General features: G+C 46.0%; 2 protein-coding genes across 2 annotated transcripts; one reads left to right on the top strand and one right to left on the bottom strand.

Annotated features, from left to right (window-relative positions):
* Nucleotides 1-331: 331 nt before the first annotated feature.
* On the bottom strand, nucleotides 332-4,373 carry tgif1 (TGFB-induced factor homeobox 1). Its single transcript, XM_028968242.1, has 3 exons — nucleotides 3,947-4,373; nucleotides 2,182-2,408; nucleotides 332-1,189 (listed from the first exon to the last, which is right to left on the bottom strand). The coding sequence occupies exons 1-3, from the start codon at nucleotides 3,960-3,962 to the stop codon at nucleotides 647-649; spliced, it is 786 nt and encodes a 261-aa protein (XP_028824075.1). The 5' UTR covers nucleotides 3,963-4,373; the 3' UTR covers nucleotides 332-646.
* A 1,897-nt stretch (nucleotides 4,374-6,270) lies between these two features.
* On the top strand, nucleotides 6,271-8,168 carry otud1 (OTU deubiquitinase 1). The gene has a single exon (XM_028969636.1). The coding sequence runs from the start codon at nucleotides 6,508-6,510 to the stop codon at nucleotides 7,402-7,404; it is 897 nt and encodes a 298-aa protein (XP_028825469.1). The 5' UTR covers nucleotides 6,271-6,507; the 3' UTR covers nucleotides 7,405-8,168.
* The last annotated feature ends 10,672 nt before the right edge of the window (nucleotides 8,169-18,840 follow it).

The following is an 18,840-nucleotide window of genomic DNA, read 5'->3' as shown; positions in this document are numbered from 1 at the left end:
GAATGGGGAGAAAAAAACAAAAACAAACTAAACTTAGCATTCAATACAGAACATTTACGAGTTCATAGTATTCAAAAATTGAAATGAAAAACTGAGAAACTAAACGGTACTACACAACACACAATGACCGGTACAGTAGTGATTTCAGTTTGTGATGGGCAGAGGCAAAAGAAAAAAGAAAAGTTAGAAAGAGAGTGAGATGACCTGCCGTATTGTGCAAAATGTGTGGAAGAGTTAAAAGACGAGGAACGGATCCTCTCCACCCTCTAAAACAGGAAAGATTTAAGACAGGCAGCTTGTGTCTGTTTACATTTTTTGGTCCCCTGTGTGCAAAAAAGGAAAAAAAAAAAAAGATACAAAATATATTTATATACATTATGCGCAATACAAAAAGAAGTGATAACCAAGGCACCTTGAAAAAACGTATTTTACCAAACAAATTCCTTTGTGGATTGGATTCAGCGTTACAAAAGGGAAATGATCAGGCCATTTTTTGTGGTGGTTGAATTTCCTTTCTTTTTTACATTTTTACTTTTTTTTGCTTTCTGTAGTTTAGTCAGTCTCCAAACTCTTTATGAAGTTTGTTTCTAAAGTAGAGGGGATTTCCCCCTCTTCCCTCCATTTTAGGTCGTTCTTCTTTTCCTTCTCAGGCTAGGAGTTGCTTCTTCTGCATCTCCATTTCAGCCGCCCTCTTCAAAGCCACATCAACCAGGAGCTGGAAGCCACTGAAGTCCTGGGTGAGGTCAGGTGGGGTAGGGGGCGGGGTGTTGAACAGGCCACTCTGGGGGCTTGCACTTCCGTCGCCACGGCAACTAAACAGCTCCGTCTGTGGGCAAGGCCCACCACGTGTCACCGCTGCCGTGACTGTGGTGTGACAGATGACTGAGGGCCGCGGCAGGACCGTCCCTGGCGACATTGAGGACGGGCACCTGGGTGTTGGGGACGACTTCCTGGGAACGACAGGGGGCTCAAAGCTGGAAGTCTGGAGCGCTGGCGTCACTGCTGCGGTTCGGTCGTTCGTCTCCGCAGAGGCCGCAGGGCTGTGTTTAGGAGAGTGGGAATTGTCACTGAGGCCCTCGGCTCCCTTGCTTCCACGCCGTGAGATGGTGAACTGGTTGGGGTCTTTTCCGTCTTTCCTCAGCATTTCAGGAAGCAGTCGCCGCCGGGCGTTTATGAACCAGTTACACACCTACAGAACATGGACAAACCAGCCTTTTCAAAACAAGCTACTTTTCCAGCAATTCACGCACAACACTAATTCTGCAGCAGAACCATTTCCTGCTAGTCCTCACTTCTCCCTTTTAAGTTTCATTACGGTCATATTCAGGCTGAACTTCACTGTAGATGTCTGTGAAGCGCCATATGACTCACATGCACCCAGTAGGAGAGGGAGGCTGAAAAAATCAACTTTAGTATCAACCGTCGCGCAGCTACGCAGAAGCCGGTAAATGATACACTGAGGGGAGTCCGAATCCTGACTTAAAGCACGATTGAGTTCCTTTGCAGCTCTTCTTATTTCTTTTGTCACTTGCATGAAAGTGACCAGCAGAGTGTGTGTGTCTTTGTTGTGCTAAACATGTGTGTGTGTGTGTGTGTGTGTCTTTGAGTGTGGCCTGCTCTGGCTTGTGAGCCTCAGTATGGTAATGCCTCTGCATTGTCTCTCCATTGTTCGCACAGAGCTGGCTGAGGGTTGAGGGGAAATTCCTGAGTGAGTGTTTTCTGCTGGGCCGTGTCTTAAATGCCCCCGACACACACACTATTTAACCATTAGCACCTTTTAGCTGGTTTTCCTGTTGTATATATTCATACAGATATATATTCATAGACCTACACAGACGTACTCTGGTCCTGCCCCCTTTGTATTAAAACTACTTAGCTACCTTAAGCTGTACTAGCCGGTTTCTTGTCTTGATAGGCGCTAAAAATATGAGAAATCATTTACCGCCTTTAATGTAAATTAGTTTTCTACATCTGACTTGTTTATTACTCTGGCTGACCACTTATATTCACAGGGTTGTGTTTTTAGCTGATATTTAGTTGAATTGACATAACTTTAATCATTAACATGTAAATGCACACGCACCTTGTATAATGCATTTTCAAACTGTTACTGTTTATGTGCTCATACACAACCATTCATAATGAATATAACCAGTTGTGTGTGTGTGTGTGTGTGTGTACCTGCAGCGTGGAGAGGTGCGTCTGTTTGGACAGCAGGGCTTTCTCCTGCTCTGATGGGTACGCGTTGTAGCGGTGCTCATACAGCCAGTCCCGCAGGATCTGCACCGACTCTTTGGGCAGGTTTCCCCGCCTCTTCCTCTTCCCGTTTGCCCCTCCGCCAGACAGGTCCAGGGGGGCATCCAGACCGTCCTCGTCTTCCGTTTCGCTGCCCGACAACGACAGCATACCTGAGAGGGACGAGCGACTCGGGTGATGAGTACACAGTGAAAGAATGCACCATTTCTGTGTGTGTGTGTCAGAGAGCTGGTAAATGAGCAATGAGTGTGTGAAATCACATAAATGATGTGGCTGTGTGTGTGTGTTTCTGCCTGTCTCGCTCTCGCTGGCAGCTGATGTGTCAGAAACCTTGCTGTCAAGTCCAGCCATGTGATTCATAAAAGCAGAGCGGGAGGGGGTGGCGGGCGCAGCATGAAGACGTGGGGGGGACGTCACGAAGGCTCCCGGCCTGACAAAAAGCTCCACAGATCCCAACACACCACGACATACACCCTCTTACCCCCAACCAACCTGCGGCTCCTTAACACTTCAACAGGTAAAAGACATTAAAAATACCGGAGCTCAGAAGGGCAGACTGTGTGTGAGAGTGTGTGTGTGTGTGTGTGTGTTTGTGTGTGTGTGTGTGTGTGTGTGAACCCCTTCCTGTAATTTCGACCGAATCTCAGCCAGAGAGTTGAATCACGTCGCTGTGTGTCATTTTTTTTTCTTTTCCGCACGACTATCTTTGGCACTTGGAGGCCAGAGCTGCCCTGGGAGTTTACAGAGAGGAGTAATTACGTCCCTCCGTCTCTCTGTCTGTCTGGGGGAAGGAGGGAGGAAGAGGAGGAAGGGGAGGAAGGGGGAGGGCGAAACCTGTTGCAAATCAGCGTCTCGAGACCAAACAAAAGAACCTCGTCCGCGCTCCACACCCGGGCGCCAACTTCCCACTTTTCGCACCGACGGCGCGGCAAAGAACGCGCCGAGGGTCCCGCGCGACGTCCGACGACGTCCTCCAGCGCGCGCCCGCGCGCGACAGTCGGGGACGCGCGGCTCTATTGTGTGCGCGCGCGGGCGCGCGCCCGGTAACACGAGGTCGAAGAATGCGAGCGCGCCCGGGGGAAGGAGGGCAAACACAAACTTCACAAAGGAGGTCGGGAGCGAAACGTGTTCGCCGACGTACACGTCGCAGCGACTTTTCACGATCAAACCCGATGCGTCTGGAGGATGAAGGAGCGACTCGCTCCAAAACACTTAAAAATAATAATAATAAAAAAAACACACATACAGGCCATTATCCAACCGAATTCACAACCAAGCCGTTTAGGAAACATATTATAATATTACATTAACAAGCGAGGGGGTGGAAAGGTCGACTGCAAAGTTTTCCCGAGTCACTCAGTCCACGCGGGAACAAAAAAAAAAGAACGAAAGTCCGCGGGTTTTGACGTTTTCTCTACTGGGCTCGAGAAAAAAAAATGTCGAAACGCACCCACTGAGTCGGTTGTGGACGACTAGGACCGGGCCGAACAGGGTGACAGCCCGCCAGCACATGGCGGAAAAAAGCCCCTGTTTTGTCTGGAACGGAAACAATAGCGAGCGTGGCTCGGAGCGGGGAACAGCGGCGGCTTTTTCCTCCTCCTCCTGCTCCTCTCCTCCTCTTCCTCGCTTCTTTCGCCAAGTTTCCACTCGACGCTACGGCGCGAATGAAAAAGCGAAAAGGCGCGTTTACCCCGTTTCGTCTTCATGTCCACTTCTCCCGGGCGACGTCGAGACGTGCGCAGCTCCGCTCCCCCCGCCGCCGTCCTCTGTTACTCCGTATGTCCCCGGTATTCTCCCTGTTCTTATTCCACCTCCGGCGGACGCGGTGCTGCGGGTCGCGCTGGGTTTTTATCCGTCCGTCCGTCCGTCAGTCCGTGTACCTGCGCGCCACGCTGCGTGCGCCGCGCTCCCACGCAGTGCGCGTTTGATCAGAATCTGGGTGACAGCTATCTCTGACAGCTGGCGGCCTCGACGCCCCAAGACCCTCCCACCCGGAGCCCTGACATCAGCGCGGCTTCCTCGGCGAGAGAGCAAATTACAGCCGCCGTTTCATTTACGGCACTTACTTCATTTTAGCCACTTTATGTTTATACATTTACAGATTTATTTATTAAAAAAAAAAAACTGTTTTTAAAAATCCTTTGGCGCGCTGTGTTCGTGCCGTGGGAGCACTTTTTTTCTCGTTTCCTACGGGATCGTATCTCGATCTCCGTTCTTTCGGTAACGAGACTGCGCGACTTGGCTCGAAAAAAGTCGCGGGAAACCGCGTAATCGGCGCCGCGGACCTTCTCCGGGGGGGAGCGGGGTTTATGGCCCCACGTGCTCCGCGGTGCTGCGGGGAAGTTGGCCGCGCACGGCGGCTCGGGCTCCGTTGTCTCTGTGAGCGTGTGAGCGTATGTAGGTCAGCCTGCAGACGCGGGCCGTGCGTCATGTGTCTGCGGCCCTAATTCCCTATCTGGTTCAGGGCACACGCCGCAGCCTCCCGTGCGTCCAACACAAAGTTCCGTACTTTCTGTTTACGATTTGCACGTTTCATACTTGTACTCATCTAATCTACGCTGTGAATTATATAACAACGTTTTTTTTTTATTAGCATTAATATCGTTGGACTAATTCGTTTTCTGTCCGGACAGGACGGTTCGGTCTACGGATTCTTTTGTCCTGGATAGCCCGGAAAGGCGGCTGGAAATGTAAACAGAATCTGCACCTGACGCCTTGCGCCCCCTAGTGGCTCGACGATAGAAGGGCACACGTGTGAATAAACTGCGGGCTCCCTCTGTCGGGCACCCAGCACAACGACAAGTACAAATTCACATTTTTATTTGTCACGTACAGAGTCATACATGGCATGACACGCAGTGAAATGCTTCACCGACTGCTATAGACCTCAATATTGCTAGTATACAATGAACCAATATGCAAATATTGCAAACATAACCAAATATTACACTTTTATGTTTTTAACATAAAATGTGTAACAGGTAGGGCGAAGGTATGCAAACAAGTGACGTGAAAGTAGAAAGTAAAAAAAAAAATTGTGCAAGGATTCTGGGGGGACTGAGTCCAATACCCAGACTTTTTTTCTCCGGCACACATTCTTATTTGTTTGTCACCTGCGTGTATGAGGTGCACTGTTTGTACTACATACTTCTCATGAGTGACAAAGGATGCAAATAAATAAATGCAGATAACTGTAACAAAGTGTGTTTTTATTCATTGTATATATTATTTTTGCTGTTCATAATAAGTGACACATAAGACGTTGATATTCTAACCTGAAGATTTTCATTATTGTTGTATAATGTATTTTACGATTTATTATGGAAAAAGACAACGCTGAAACTATTAGGAGGTGGGGGAAAGATGATTACAAAAAGTTAGCATTATGTCTGAAAATAAAGTGTACAGTCACATGACAGGTACGCTTGTTCCAGTTAAAATAGCTCTGATGTCACTGGCATATGGAGCGAGACCGAGAAAACAGACTCATTCATCCGGGATTCATCCCCCCTGCGCATGCGTTCGGGGCTTTTTAAAGCTGCACTGAGCTTCATCTTCCAGTGTTGTCACTGCAGTACTATGTCATGAGGTCTTACATACAAAAATATCTGCCATCACAAACAAAATAACTCAAAATGATTGTTTTCATTTTTAGTTTTTTATTTGATTTAAAAGCTCACTTTATGAATATGTACAGTATATGTGTGTTATTTAGTTTAAACCCACATTTCTAGCATTTATCAAACACCCGTAGCCAGATGGGACAATGCAAACAGTATTGACAGGGACACGTGCCCCTGGAGACACTCAGGGTTATGTGTCTTCCTCAGGGACACAATGGTAGTACGTGGGGTTTGAACCTGCGACTACTATTTTACGAGCGCAACCAAACACACACGATGGGTTATTTTTTTATGTTTTTCTTTTTTTTTTACGTAGTTCTCAGCTCCTCGGCACAATGCAAAAATAACCTTGCGCCGAGGAACACGCCCCTCGCCTCTCTCGCGAGATCTGGCAACACACGCCTCCGTCATGGGACCGTCGGGGTTCTTGGCACGCTGCGCGCATTCCGGACTCGCGACGCCGTCCTGACACGCCCGTCGGCGTAAACACGCGTGGAAAGACGCGGGGGTCTCACGTTCCCTTCGGCGCGGTCATCGGCCAAGGCTGGCGCTGAGGCGGCGTCCGGAGGGCCGGTGACGCAAGGCGACCGACGGGACATGCGGCGCTCCCGCCGCGCCGCGCCTGCTGATGAACGGCGGTATTTTTAGCGCGCCGCGCCGTATAAAGGGAGCGCGGCGGGAAATGCGGCTGTACAGCAGCACGCTGACGCACTACCCCGCCTCGTCGCGGAAACTGTCGTCGTCGGACGCGAACATGCCCGCCTTCTCCTGCTACGAGGCCGCTTCCGCGAAGCCGCTGTTCTACACGTCCACGGCCGAGATCGTCATCACGCGGCCGGGCGTCGTGGAGCCCCCCGAACGCGGAACGGCGGACCCCGACGACGCGCCCCGACGCTCCCAGTCGCCGGTGCCGGATGCCCCCACCACGAGTGACCTGAACGACAGAGTGGCCCGGTACCTCGCCGAGGTGGAGAAACAGAACAAGTATCTCCACGAGCGGCGCAAGTTCCGCTTCAACGTCATCCCGGACGGGAACTGCCTGTACCGGGCCATGAGCAAAGCCGCGTACGGGGAGCAGTCCATGCACCGGGAGCTGAGGGAGCAGACCCTGCACCACATCGCCGACCACCTGGACGAGTTCAGCCCCATCATCGAGGGCGACGTGGGCGAGTTCCTCATCGGCGCGGCGCAGGACGGCGCCTGGGCCGGCTACCCGGAGCTGCTCGCCATGAGCCAGATGCTGAACGTCAACGTGCACCTCACCACCGGCGGCAGCGCGGACAGCCCCACCGTCTCCACCATGGTGCACTGCCTGGGGGAGGAGGACCCCGGCAGGCCGGCGGTGTGGCTGAGCTGGCTCAGCAACGGCCATTACGACGTGCTGCTGGACCGCCGAGCGGCCAACCCCGAGTACGAGGAGTGGTGCCGCGTCGCGCATGCGCAGAGGCGGCGCGACGAGGAGCTGGCCAGGTGCATGGCGGCGTCCTTATCCAAGATGTACATCGAGCAGAACGGCGCGCACTGAGCCCGGAGAGGCGCGGGGGAGCCTCGGAACTTTGCACTTTATCTCCAACGCGTGGTTGGAACGTTGCCTTAACTTATTTTGTACGTTGAAGTGCGGTGCACATTGGTCTTATCTGGACAGCAACTTCTTTGCATTGCATTTACTTGTTTTGTTGTGTGTTTTGTGTAATTGCTGAACACGTTACTAACTGCTGTACAGAAACCTTTTCCGAATCACAGTGGTCTTCATGTGGCTTTTGAGTGCCAAATCTGTTGGAGTGGTGGCGTGAAAAGTTGCCTTCGGTTGCTGGTGTATGAGGCCACGCAGTCATGCAAGCTGGAACATCAAATCTAATCTCACACCTATCGCTCGTTTAATCGGGTTATTATTTTAGCATCTGATTAATTAAAACCATCATGGCCCATTTGTAATGTTCTACTTGTTTTGCGGCTCTAACGGAACACATTTAGAGAAAGTTATGCTATTGATAGGATTAATTAGGTTTGTTGTCCAGAGGGTTGTTAGAAGGAAAAAAATTCCTAAGGGCTCCCTGCCCTGGAAAAGTTTTGAGGCGCTGAAGCAAGTTTTGAAGCTACTTTTTTATACTGTTTACCTGCATGGATTTTGTATTTTGGGGCTCTGTGACTATTGATATGCTGTTCTGTCCAACTGCAGCACTATGCGCTACGGCTGCTGTCCACACGTTTAGCACTTTAAAACAAATCCCTTTCTTCTACTATGGACACCCGTGCATTTGGGAAAGAATTAAAGAAATATTATCTGGTCCACTTGGTCCAAGTCCTCTGTCATCTCATCAAAACGACACACCTCATATCTACAGCTGTAGTCTTTAGTTTTTGGTCAGTACTGTGAGATATATTTGCTCCTTTTATTTCACAGGTTCCCCAGGCTTTATAAAAGCTCAGCAATACATAACATAGCATTTTAAAGCATTTCATATGTCCGCAAGGTAAATACATGCATCTTGTGTTTGGGGTTCATGTAGTGCCCCCGTCATGTAAAAGGGCTTGACAAGCTTCGAGAGTTCTGACCTTAAATCACATCCAGCTATAAATGTATACACTACTGTTCAAAAGTTTAGGGTCATTTAATAATTTCAATGAAGAGAAAACATGCAATGGTTTTGAATTAAAAATAATAATAAATAAACAGCCATTAAAATAGAAAATGGTTTTCTTATAATCACCAAAACATTTAAAGTGAGTAAGACTTTGGTTAATGAACACAGAATTCCATTAAAACTCAAGACTAGATCTAGACTGGTTCTTCTCTACATGTAGTGGTGGCTTAGCAGGTATGGAAGTGGACTCATAATTGAAAGGCTGTGGCCAAGGTGCCACTGAGGTGCAACTTTTGATGTCTTCTTAAATAGTTTCCCTTCAAAAATTCTAAATTCTAAAACATGAATGTATTCTAGGTGGGTGTTAACAGTTAACATAAGTTTACAGTTTAAAAAGTATAAAATGTGTGTATGTCTAGGTGCTATTATGTTTTACATCGTGCCTGGTCAGCATCAGCCTTTTTGTGTGAAGGGGAAGATTGGAGACTTGTATTTTTATTCGACCAACTCGTCTGGTTGCAATAACGGGATCTGGCCAGTAGATGGTGTGGTTCGCGCTGCCGTTGCTGCGTTCTAGACGAATCTAGACATTTTTCATGTAATTATACATTTATAAATATCTGCATAATCGATAAGATTTTGTGTTTACGGGTCTGCCGCTGTCATTTATCCTTTAGCAGGCGCATACATAAACCTCGGGAAACGAAACATCCCCAAAGAACCACGTGTGGACAGATAGCAGGAAGCAAACAGACTCATTTACTTTTCTCAGTGCTCTGGACACAAAGCTGTCTCTTCCTAATTAGACAGTTTAATTACCTCATCCTCGTTTATAATAGAATAGAATAGAGGACACGCTCCCAACACCGCCTGAGAATTTAGGTGACGTAATTCTGCAGCATTCGAGCAAAAACTACAGTATTTATTTATCGATTTATTTATTTATTGAATTGAGTGACTGCAGTGCTCAACAGACATTAAACGCGCTTATATACAGTACAGGCCAAAAGTCTGGACACACCTTCTCATTCAATGTGTTTTCTTTATTTTCATGACCATTTACATTGGTAGATTCACACTGAAGGCATCAAAAGTATGAATGAGCACATATGGAGCATATGGAGTCTAAAAAGTAAAAAAAAATATTATTTAACTTTATTAAATCGTTTTTGAAAGCAACTGCCAAACATTTACATAGATTTACACAATTTTCACACTACAAAGTTTCATACAAACACTAACACTACTTTAAGAGTTTGCAGAATTGTACAGAACAATGCTGTAATTATATCTACTGTCCTCAGATACAATTCTGTATTTCATGGTCGATCGACCGTGCTTGGTTCATTATAAACAAAACAAATCCTCTCCTCTTCTCACCGTTCCTCTCCTCCTCTCCTCTTCTCCTCTCCTTTCCTCTCCTCTCCTCTTCTCCTCTCCTCTCTTCTCTGGTGAGGTACCACTGAGGTGTCACTGAGCAAAGCACCGTCTTCACTAGGGGTGTGCAAAAAAAAAAACGCTTCACAAAAGAATCGCAATTTTATCTCTACTCATTCAAAATCAATTCACACAGGATACAAAATCGATTCATATTTCCCATTTTGTAACAGCGCGAGTTTAATTGTTTTTCGGATAGGAGTTTCCCAATCCTATAGATGGCGCTATGCTGGTTTCTGCTCAGATAGTAATCCTTGGTATGAATAAGAATGTGAAAGTGAAGTGATTGTCACTTGTGATACACAGCAGCACAGCACACAGTACACACAGTGAAATTTGTCCTCTGCATTTAACCCATCACCCTTGGTGAGCAAAGGGCAGCCATGAAAGGCGCCCAGGGAGCAGTGTGTGGGGATGGTGCCTTGCTCAAGGGGACCTCAATGGCACCTTGACAGTTTTGCATTTGAACCCACAGCTAATTAGTTACGAGTCTACTTCTTCAAGCCAGTTCATCAATGTGTCCTTGTATAGAGACACAGTTTCGGGTGTTGTGGCCTAAAATGGCTGATTTTATGAACAGAACAACACTATCTTTAGCAGTCATTTTTGTTGGTAAATGGTGTCACACATGTGACAAATGTGTGTGGTACTGTCTATGTATGGTGGACCATGCCTTGTCAGCAACTCCCTTCGTTCAGGTCTCCATCATTCGGTAGTGAAAAGCAGATGCTGCCACAAAACACATTCCTGCATCTGGTGTAATTTGCAGAAAGGTTGCACTGATTGGAAAATGTAATTCATTGTGACATTGCAAAATCCGTCTGGGTCAGTGTATCCCGCTGACTTGACAGCCAGGAGCCATTTGACAAACACACACTGTGCACATACACACGCCTATAAGTTAAGTAAGTAACTCTTGAAGGATGGACCATCCGTGGGTACAGCTCTGGGGTACAGAGCAACTATTAATGCATGCCAAGTTTGCATATTTGCTCAAGTAAAAATGTATTTAACCCTGTTTTGGTCTGCAGTTCCTGATTCTAGGTTTTGGGAGGGGTGTTTTTATTGCTGATGTAGGGTTTTCTGAGATTATTTGGGATTTCTATGCCTTCTAACCATTCTATCTCATTGTCTGCAGTAATACTTTGGTGGTTCCAGTTTGGTACTTCCTCATAGCACTACAGACCCCATTTGATTTTTTAATTGGAATGGCTTTTTTGTGGCTCATGAATTAAATTAGATGGAATTATCTCTGGTTTTATTTTGTGTTTCATTCTGATGAAGAGGGATCAATTTTTTGTGTTGCTGTTCACTCTGTTTGTCACAGTCATCGTGGTGCTACGCAAGATTTTATAATCATTACGAGCCCGACTGCCCCCATTATTAACCAATTGACCACCAATTAGAGGTTAGGGTTAAACCCTTTAAAACTCTCTCACTGTGAAAAGACATGAGAAAATCACTAACTTACCACATCATTATGCAGTACATGCTACTATAACATACTACAGTATACATATCATAACATATCAGACCAGAGGTGTCATGCACACCTCAGTGCAGGAGGAGCCCTCACTCTAACATGCTACAGCAGAAACTATCATACATTACAGTATATCATGGCATTATAAAGATATCTCAAGCACACCCCAGTGCAGGAGATGGAGGTGTTAGTAGCCTAGTGGGTACACACTCGCCTATGAACCCACTTACTACCATTGTGTCCCTGAGCAAGACACTTAACCCTAAGTTGTTATAGGGGACTGTCCCTGTAACTACTGATTGTAAGTCGCTCTGAATAAGGGCATCTGATAAATGCTGTAAATGAGATTGATCTCGTGACTAGACTGCTTTTGGCATGAAGTCTCACAGTACATCAAGTGAGTAAAGTGAGTAAGTCTGCCAAATGCTGTAAAAATAAAGGAGGGTCCTCCAGTCTAGCCACCAAGATATGTGAGCAGGACTCAAGCTCATGCATCACATCGCCTACAAGTTGCTCCACCCTTGTTCCGCCCACAGGAAACAAACTCCCTGGTTGGATACATACCAACCCTCAGCACCAATCCAGGAAATAGTGCCTCTGCCTGAACTCAACCCTGGTTGCCTCTCCGACTTGCAGACCTTGTCCCCTTGAAACCCACTCCCTTGTCACCCACTCCCTGGACTTGCAAGGATGTCCATGCCTTGATCTCCTGTTCAAATATCACAGGACTCTGAGAGACGGATATGTTTAAGGATATGTTTAACGTGGATTCTTGGGACTGCCTTTTCAAGCCTCAGCATTCCCAGTCCTCCATCCCTGTTACGACTGTACAGTAAGCAATCGCAGGTTGACAGTGTAATGACTCTTTCACTGCCTTTCTTGCAATGTCATCCAGCTTCTCTAAGGAACCTGACGTCACATTTCCCAGATCTGCTTGATGGATTGGCCTCAGGAGATCCTTACTTACAATTCCTGGAGCTTTGGGATCTCATCCTGGGTTACAATTCTGCAGCATGGCTCTACCTCCACCCCAGCGGCATTATAGGCTTCTCTGTCTCCTGTATTTGTTGACATTATTGGATTCACTTATTAATACCAGTAATGATTAGCCGTATGTAGGTTAAAGGACAATGTCTAAATCAAGTCTCTCTTTTTGTCTCTTTCTGCTGATTACTCTGGTTTCATTGCTCACAATGACAGTGGTTGTGGTGACAGGATGTGGTGCGATGTTGTGTTTCCACACCAACCAGGGCATAACAGACAGACTAAATATTTGGTCTTTCTTACAACACATGAACTTCTACATGAAACAAGAACAACCCCCAACAACAATCCACAGCAGTCTCTCTCTCTCTCACACACACACACACACACACACACACACAACCCTAATAAACACACACATGAATACATACAGATTTGTATGTTCAAAACAAGAAAGAGAAAGTATGTGTATCCAAATACACACCATTAAAAGCCAATCTAGCTGAATAAAAAACATATTCTTGTGTGTGTGGGTCTGTATACATTCTGTGTTTTATCTATGGGAGGAGCCCATAAGGTCATTCCAAGAGGGGAATAAAATTTTTTATGTCTTCCATTCATTCTATCCATATTTCAGCTTCTTTCTTCTTTTTTGTTGTTGTATGTATTAACATTAGAGGAGAACAGTGTTGCACAAACCGCTGCTGAGCTGTGTGAAGGTTCAAGTATGTAAAAAGGAGACAGATGTTTCTGGGTGATGGGTAAACCTTGAAATCTTTGAGAAACACTCAACTTTACAAGCACAGCAGTCTGTTGGGGGAAAGACTGCTGAAGGGTTACAGCTGCATTTGCAGACATGTCTGTGGGCTCCTTCTGCAAGATTTTCTTTTTGGAAGAGAATGCCATGTGCCGCTTTGATCTCTTTGCTGGGATGAATGGTTTGGGGCAGTGGTGGCCTAGCAGTTAATGAAGCGGCCCCATAATCAGAAGGCTGCCGGTTCGCATCCCGATCCGCCAAGGTGCCACTGAGGTCCCACTGAGCAAAACACTGTCCCCACACACTGCTCCCCGGACGCCTGTCATGGCTACCCACTTCTCACTCAGGGTGATGGGTTAAATGCAGAGGACAAATTTCACTGTGTGCACCGTGTGCTGCTGTGTATCACAAGTGACAATCACTTCACTTCACTTGAATCCTGCCTGACCACGGATTTTTGTTGGTCATGACGTACATGGCAGTGTATTCTAAAATTTCTATTCTCATTCGGATCTGTGAGTTGACATGCATGCATTTTTTGTCTTATTTGTTTGGCTTATAATTCCATGTATTTATGCTATATATACTGTAGTAATGCTTATGCATCAAAATGGGTGCAGCAACTATGGATAACAGAGTGGCATGATTGCCTTGCAAAAATTGAATTGTTCCGTGGCTGCCAAAAAAAAATCTCACTATGGTGTGGCTAATAACTCCCTGAAATTGGTTACACTCATGCCGAACCAGTACCTGCTTGAGTAAGTGGTGCCCATGAGTCCCCTATACGTTGTTTGTATTGAGTGCCGTCTACTGTCTTTTAATGTGCCCCACCTCCTCTTTAAATTGATTCAGTGCTGACGCAGAATTATCTAAATCTCTAATGTTACCAGAAACTGAGATTGACATGTAACAATACATTTTAAGGAAAAAAAATCCTCAAAATTCAATATAGAATATTATATTATAATATATATTACTGTCATGACCCAAACTTCCCCTGGTACACCGGGCCAGTATTTCCGTGTGTTCCTTGTCCTGTGTACCTTATATGTGCCATGCGATCACTGTCATTCCTTGTCACGTGTCTGGTCACGTGTCTCTGGTCTTGTTATGTATCGTCTTGCGAATGTGTCCATCCCTTCATCTTGCCACACGACCATTACTAATTACTAGATTCATATTTAGGGCCACACGATGGCCACATAGCTCAGCCTCACACTGCCAAGGTTGTGAGTTTGATAAGTAAGTAAGTAAGTAAAGTTATGTTGTCATCCCATCCATATACACAGTGGGTCCTCTTGGAGCATAGGTGCAACACACAACACAGCACAACACAAAAGAAAAGAACAGCAACACTCAGTCAAACTTCACTATAGGAATACCTAGTGCAAACAGTGCAATGTACAGAAGAATACCTAGAATGGTGTCATGGTGACGCAGGAACACGACAGGGCAGGAAAGACACAAGACTTTGCTCAGTGGCACCTCACCTTGGCTAGTGCCCTTAATGTACTAGTGCTCTTAAGAACTGGTGACAGTCCTGTCACATTTATATTATTCTGAATAACCTGCCCAGAACCTACACTTTTTGGTTAGAGTGAAGTCGGCCTCAAATAGACAGCTCGTCTGTGTGATGTAATTGCTGTAATAAATGCTGTTAATGTAAGTGAATTATTGCGTTGTGATGCCTGTGTTGTGTCCTTCCATTAATAGTTTTGTGTGTCTGGTCAGACTCTTTAAGGCCGTTTGACTCATTGTATTTTCTGAGAATCCCCTGTCTGATACACTCATTACTGAAAAATTATAACTGCTCTAGTTTATTTTTGACCCTGGTTATGCAGAGAAGAGGGTTTTTGTGTGTGGGAGACAGAGAGAGTTGTGTGTATGTTATATTTTTCCTGAAATTGTCTGTAAATATCATGCTGCCATTGTGGGATTGTTATGGTAATAAAAATCAACTTATTTAAACATTAATTCATTTTATATATCGATTGAATGACACTGATCCTCGCCCAGGGTAAGAACTGCATTACTTCATGGTAATTGTATTATATTTGATAGGGTTGTAATTTTTCTTCCTGTGGAAGGCGGAACAGTTGGTATCGTGACAACAGTACATGCTTTATGCTGAGTCGAGACATTACCCTAGACCTAAGTGAAAGTGAAGTGATTGTCACACGTGATACACAGCAGCACATCACACAGTGCACGCAGTGAAATTTGTCCTCTGCATTTAACCCATCACCCTGAGTGAGCAGTGGGCAGCCATGACAGGCGCCCGGGGAGCAGTATGTGGGGACGGTACCTTGCTCAGTGGCACATCAGTGGTAACTTGGCAGATCGGGGTTCGAACCAGCAACCTTCTGATTACGGGGCCGCTTCCTTAACCACTAGGCCACCACTGCCCCTAATAGAACCTAATAGAATAAACAAATGCTTAATGCTACAATTATGTCTCATGCATGGTTGAGACATAATGTCTCATGTCAATTATTTGTCATGCATGGTTTATGTAAATGCAGACATTTTGAGACAGTGAGAACTTTTGGAATGCTTCTTGTTGGTTTAAGGTTGTATGAGGATTTACTTCATCATTAGAGGTGGAGCGAGTTGTTGTTCAGAGTTATGTTGGATGTGCAATGGAATTAAATCGAATTATTCTAGATGAATACATATACTACAATATTTTGCTGCTATAGTTTGCCATAATTAGTCATAATGGAGATGACCCCTTTGGCCATTTGCATGCAGCAGAAGCTGCAGATAAAGAGATGCAAAGCAGGATCTGATTAACACAGGCTGTGAAGGGGATTGATGTTGAAAGACCTGATGATACATCCCATCCTGTTTCTTACAACCAGGGGTTGTTGTCTCAATTCAAGTCAACAGTTTCGTTCCCACAGTATCAACCTTACAACCTAACAACCTTAACCTGATCCCAGGTCATAACCCTAATCATAAACCTACACTGCAGACATAAAACCACTGGCATAAAACAGTATTGGTGTTTAGTGCTTCATTGTTGTAAATGGGGGATGTTGGCCAGTATTTCCATCTTTTGAAGAGAAATGAAAAAAATCAAATACTGGGCAATGAACTGAGGTAAAAGACTTAATTGTCTGTGTGTGTGTGTGTGTGTGTGGGGGGGGGGGGGGGGGGGGGGGCATGGTGGTGGACCACCTTTCGGAGAATAATGTCAGTTGTTTGTGTGGCCATGGGCATCTTGAACATGGATCATTTACATTTATGGCAGTTGGCAGATGCCCTTATACAGAGCGTCTTACAACGTGCTTTCATGTTACTAGTCCTTGCAGACTATCTCTGGTCAGATTACCAGAAAGTTACAAGTTAGTCTAAGAATTCTCTAAAGAGGAATCTCTTAAGCTGCAATTTGAAAATACTCAGTGACTGTGCTGTTCTGATCTTGAGGGGAAGTTCATTCCACCACCTAGGGATCAAGACAGAGAAAAGTCTAGATGAGTGTTTTCCTCATACCTTTAGCGGTGAAGGGACCAGGCAAGCAGTACTGGATGGTCGGAGAGTTAGAGGTGCATTGTGTGGTATAATATGTACTAAGGTAGAATGGTGCTAACCATTTTTTGGATTTGTAGGCCAGCATCAGTATTTTGAATCTGATGCGGGCAGCTACTGGGAGCCAGTGGAGGGAGTGTAGCAGAAAACCAGTCATCTTGTTACGTGCTCTAAACCTACTGGAAGGGAGTTACAGTAATCCAGTTGTCAGATTACTAGGGACTGGACAAGTATCTGGGTGGCCTGTGTTGATAGATAAGGGCAGATTCTTCTGATATTGTGGAGAAGGACTACATGAGCGGGACATCAATATGCTTTAGAGAGATCAAGAAGAATAAAGACAGATGAGAGTTTTGCTGTAACTTCTTGGAAACAGCCAGAAGGGCTACCTCTGTAGAATGACCTGCTCTGCTCTGTTTGGGATTTAGTAGGTTGTTCTGAGACAGATGAAGTGATAGATGATTGTAGACACAGTGCTGAAGGACTTTAGAAAGAAATAAGGGAAGAGACACTGGTCTGAAGTTGTTGATGACTTCAGGATTAATGGTGGGTTTGTTGAGGATTGCTGTTTTAAAGACAGATGTTACATGACTAGATGTAATTGAACCATTTATGAAATGAGAAATGAAGGGGATAAGGTCAGGAGAGAATATTTGGAGTATTGTGGAGGGGATTGGATCCAGTGGACAGGTCATTGGATTGCCTGTAGATATGATCTGGATGATTTCAACTTCTGGCACACCCCTGTGTGGCAGCCTGTTACGGCAGCTCTACTCATTGCTGAGTCTGTAAATGTAAACCACTGGCAGACTCTACAACAGCTGACCACACAAACATACATATACTAAAAAACACAGATCCAGTACACCATTTTCCAATTTCTCTCATGTGCAATATGTGTATATTTACCTACTCTGTACATTTTATCTATATACTGACATATTATTTATTTTTAAAACTCACATTCACTATTTTTTTCTTTTCTAGGACTATTTATTTGTGTATTTGAGCAGTGAACGTTTATATTATACAGTCGACATAGTGTCTGTGCTATTTTTTGTGCTGCTCTTATCTTGTACTGTCCACTTCCTGCTGTGACAATGTAAATTTATCTTATCCTCAAGTCTTGGCAGTGTCTTGGTCTTGATACCCTCCTGTCTCGGTAATGTCTTGGTTTCTTGACCTCAACACTAGCACTCAACCCATGTAACTTTTGGGGGTGGTGCTAGGAGGCCCAATGAACTTGGGGCAATGGGGAGAACCATGGACAAGAGTGCGACATCCAGGAGCCTGGAGAAGGCAAGTGTCAGGATTGACTGCAGCTGTGCTCATCACTGGTGGCCAATCCTGACGGCGCATAAAACCCCTAGATTTCCGCCCCTTCGAAAGGGACGACATTTTCGTGGACTCTTTTCACGAACTTGACCTGGTTTTGTTTCACGTGTAATTTTGAGTTCTGGCAATCACCACATGACTGCGGGCTCGTTTGCATTCTCCTCTTTATTACCCGTCCTTGGCCACCGTGCCTTTGTTTATTTGTATTTGTTTATTGTTTATTTTATAATAAAACCCCGTTCCCAGCATGTCAGACCTCTGTGCTTCCCCCCGTAAGTCCGTAGACGTGACAGAATGTCGTCCCTCTACCCAAAAGTGCAGAAGCAAGAAGCAGAGGAGAAGAAGGGCCGTGAAGGACGCAGCCCTTTTATTCTCCCCAATAAGCTGTGGTACGCGGCGGCGCGTGATGACGTCACCCCCGGTAGAATCCGCGAAACCCGGAAGCGACAACGTCGGGGACAGGAGGTCGCCAGCCAGCAACTGCGCTGCCAGGACTGCCTCGCAGGGAGAACGCCTTCCCATCTCCGGTCGCCGATCCACATTCCCTCTGCACGGACGTTCCCCAGCTGAACGGTAACGCAGCACCAGCGCACCCTCCTGCTGGAGAAGACGTCCACCACCGCCACACACTCAACACCATCTCCAGCGATGTGCCCAGCCCCGTGTGGGACAGTCCAAGGGTCCCAGGACCCTTCAGTGGGGCAGCAGACACGGATGAGATCACCACCATCCTCGCGTGTCTGACTGGGTCAGCTTGGGGCTGGAGTGCAGCCCTCTGGCAGCAGGGAGAGACCGACAGAAGTTTTCGGGACTTCCAGCAGAGACTGAGGGCGGAGTTTGATCAGTCAG

This window comes from Denticeps clupeoides, chromosome 2 (genome assembly GCF_900700375.1).
Source record: "Denticeps clupeoides chromosome 2, fDenClu1.1, whole genome shotgun sequence".
Classification (NCBI taxonomy): domain Eukaryota; kingdom Metazoa; phylum Chordata; class Actinopteri; order Clupeiformes; family Denticipitidae; genus Denticeps; species Denticeps clupeoides.
Note: the sequence above shows the minus strand (reverse complement) of the source record. Positions and strands in the feature narration are given on the sequence as shown.

Coding starts and splice junctions, on each gene's coding strand:
- tgif1 (XM_028968242.1), bottom strand. Junction 1,190..2,181: donor CGCACCTCTCCACGCTGCAG/GTACACACACAC, acceptor CATGTTCTGTAG/GTGTGTAACTGGTTCATAAA.
- otud1 (XM_028969636.1), top strand. CDS start 6,508: ATGAACGGCGGTATTTTTAGCGCGCCGCGCCGTATAAAGGGAGCGCGG.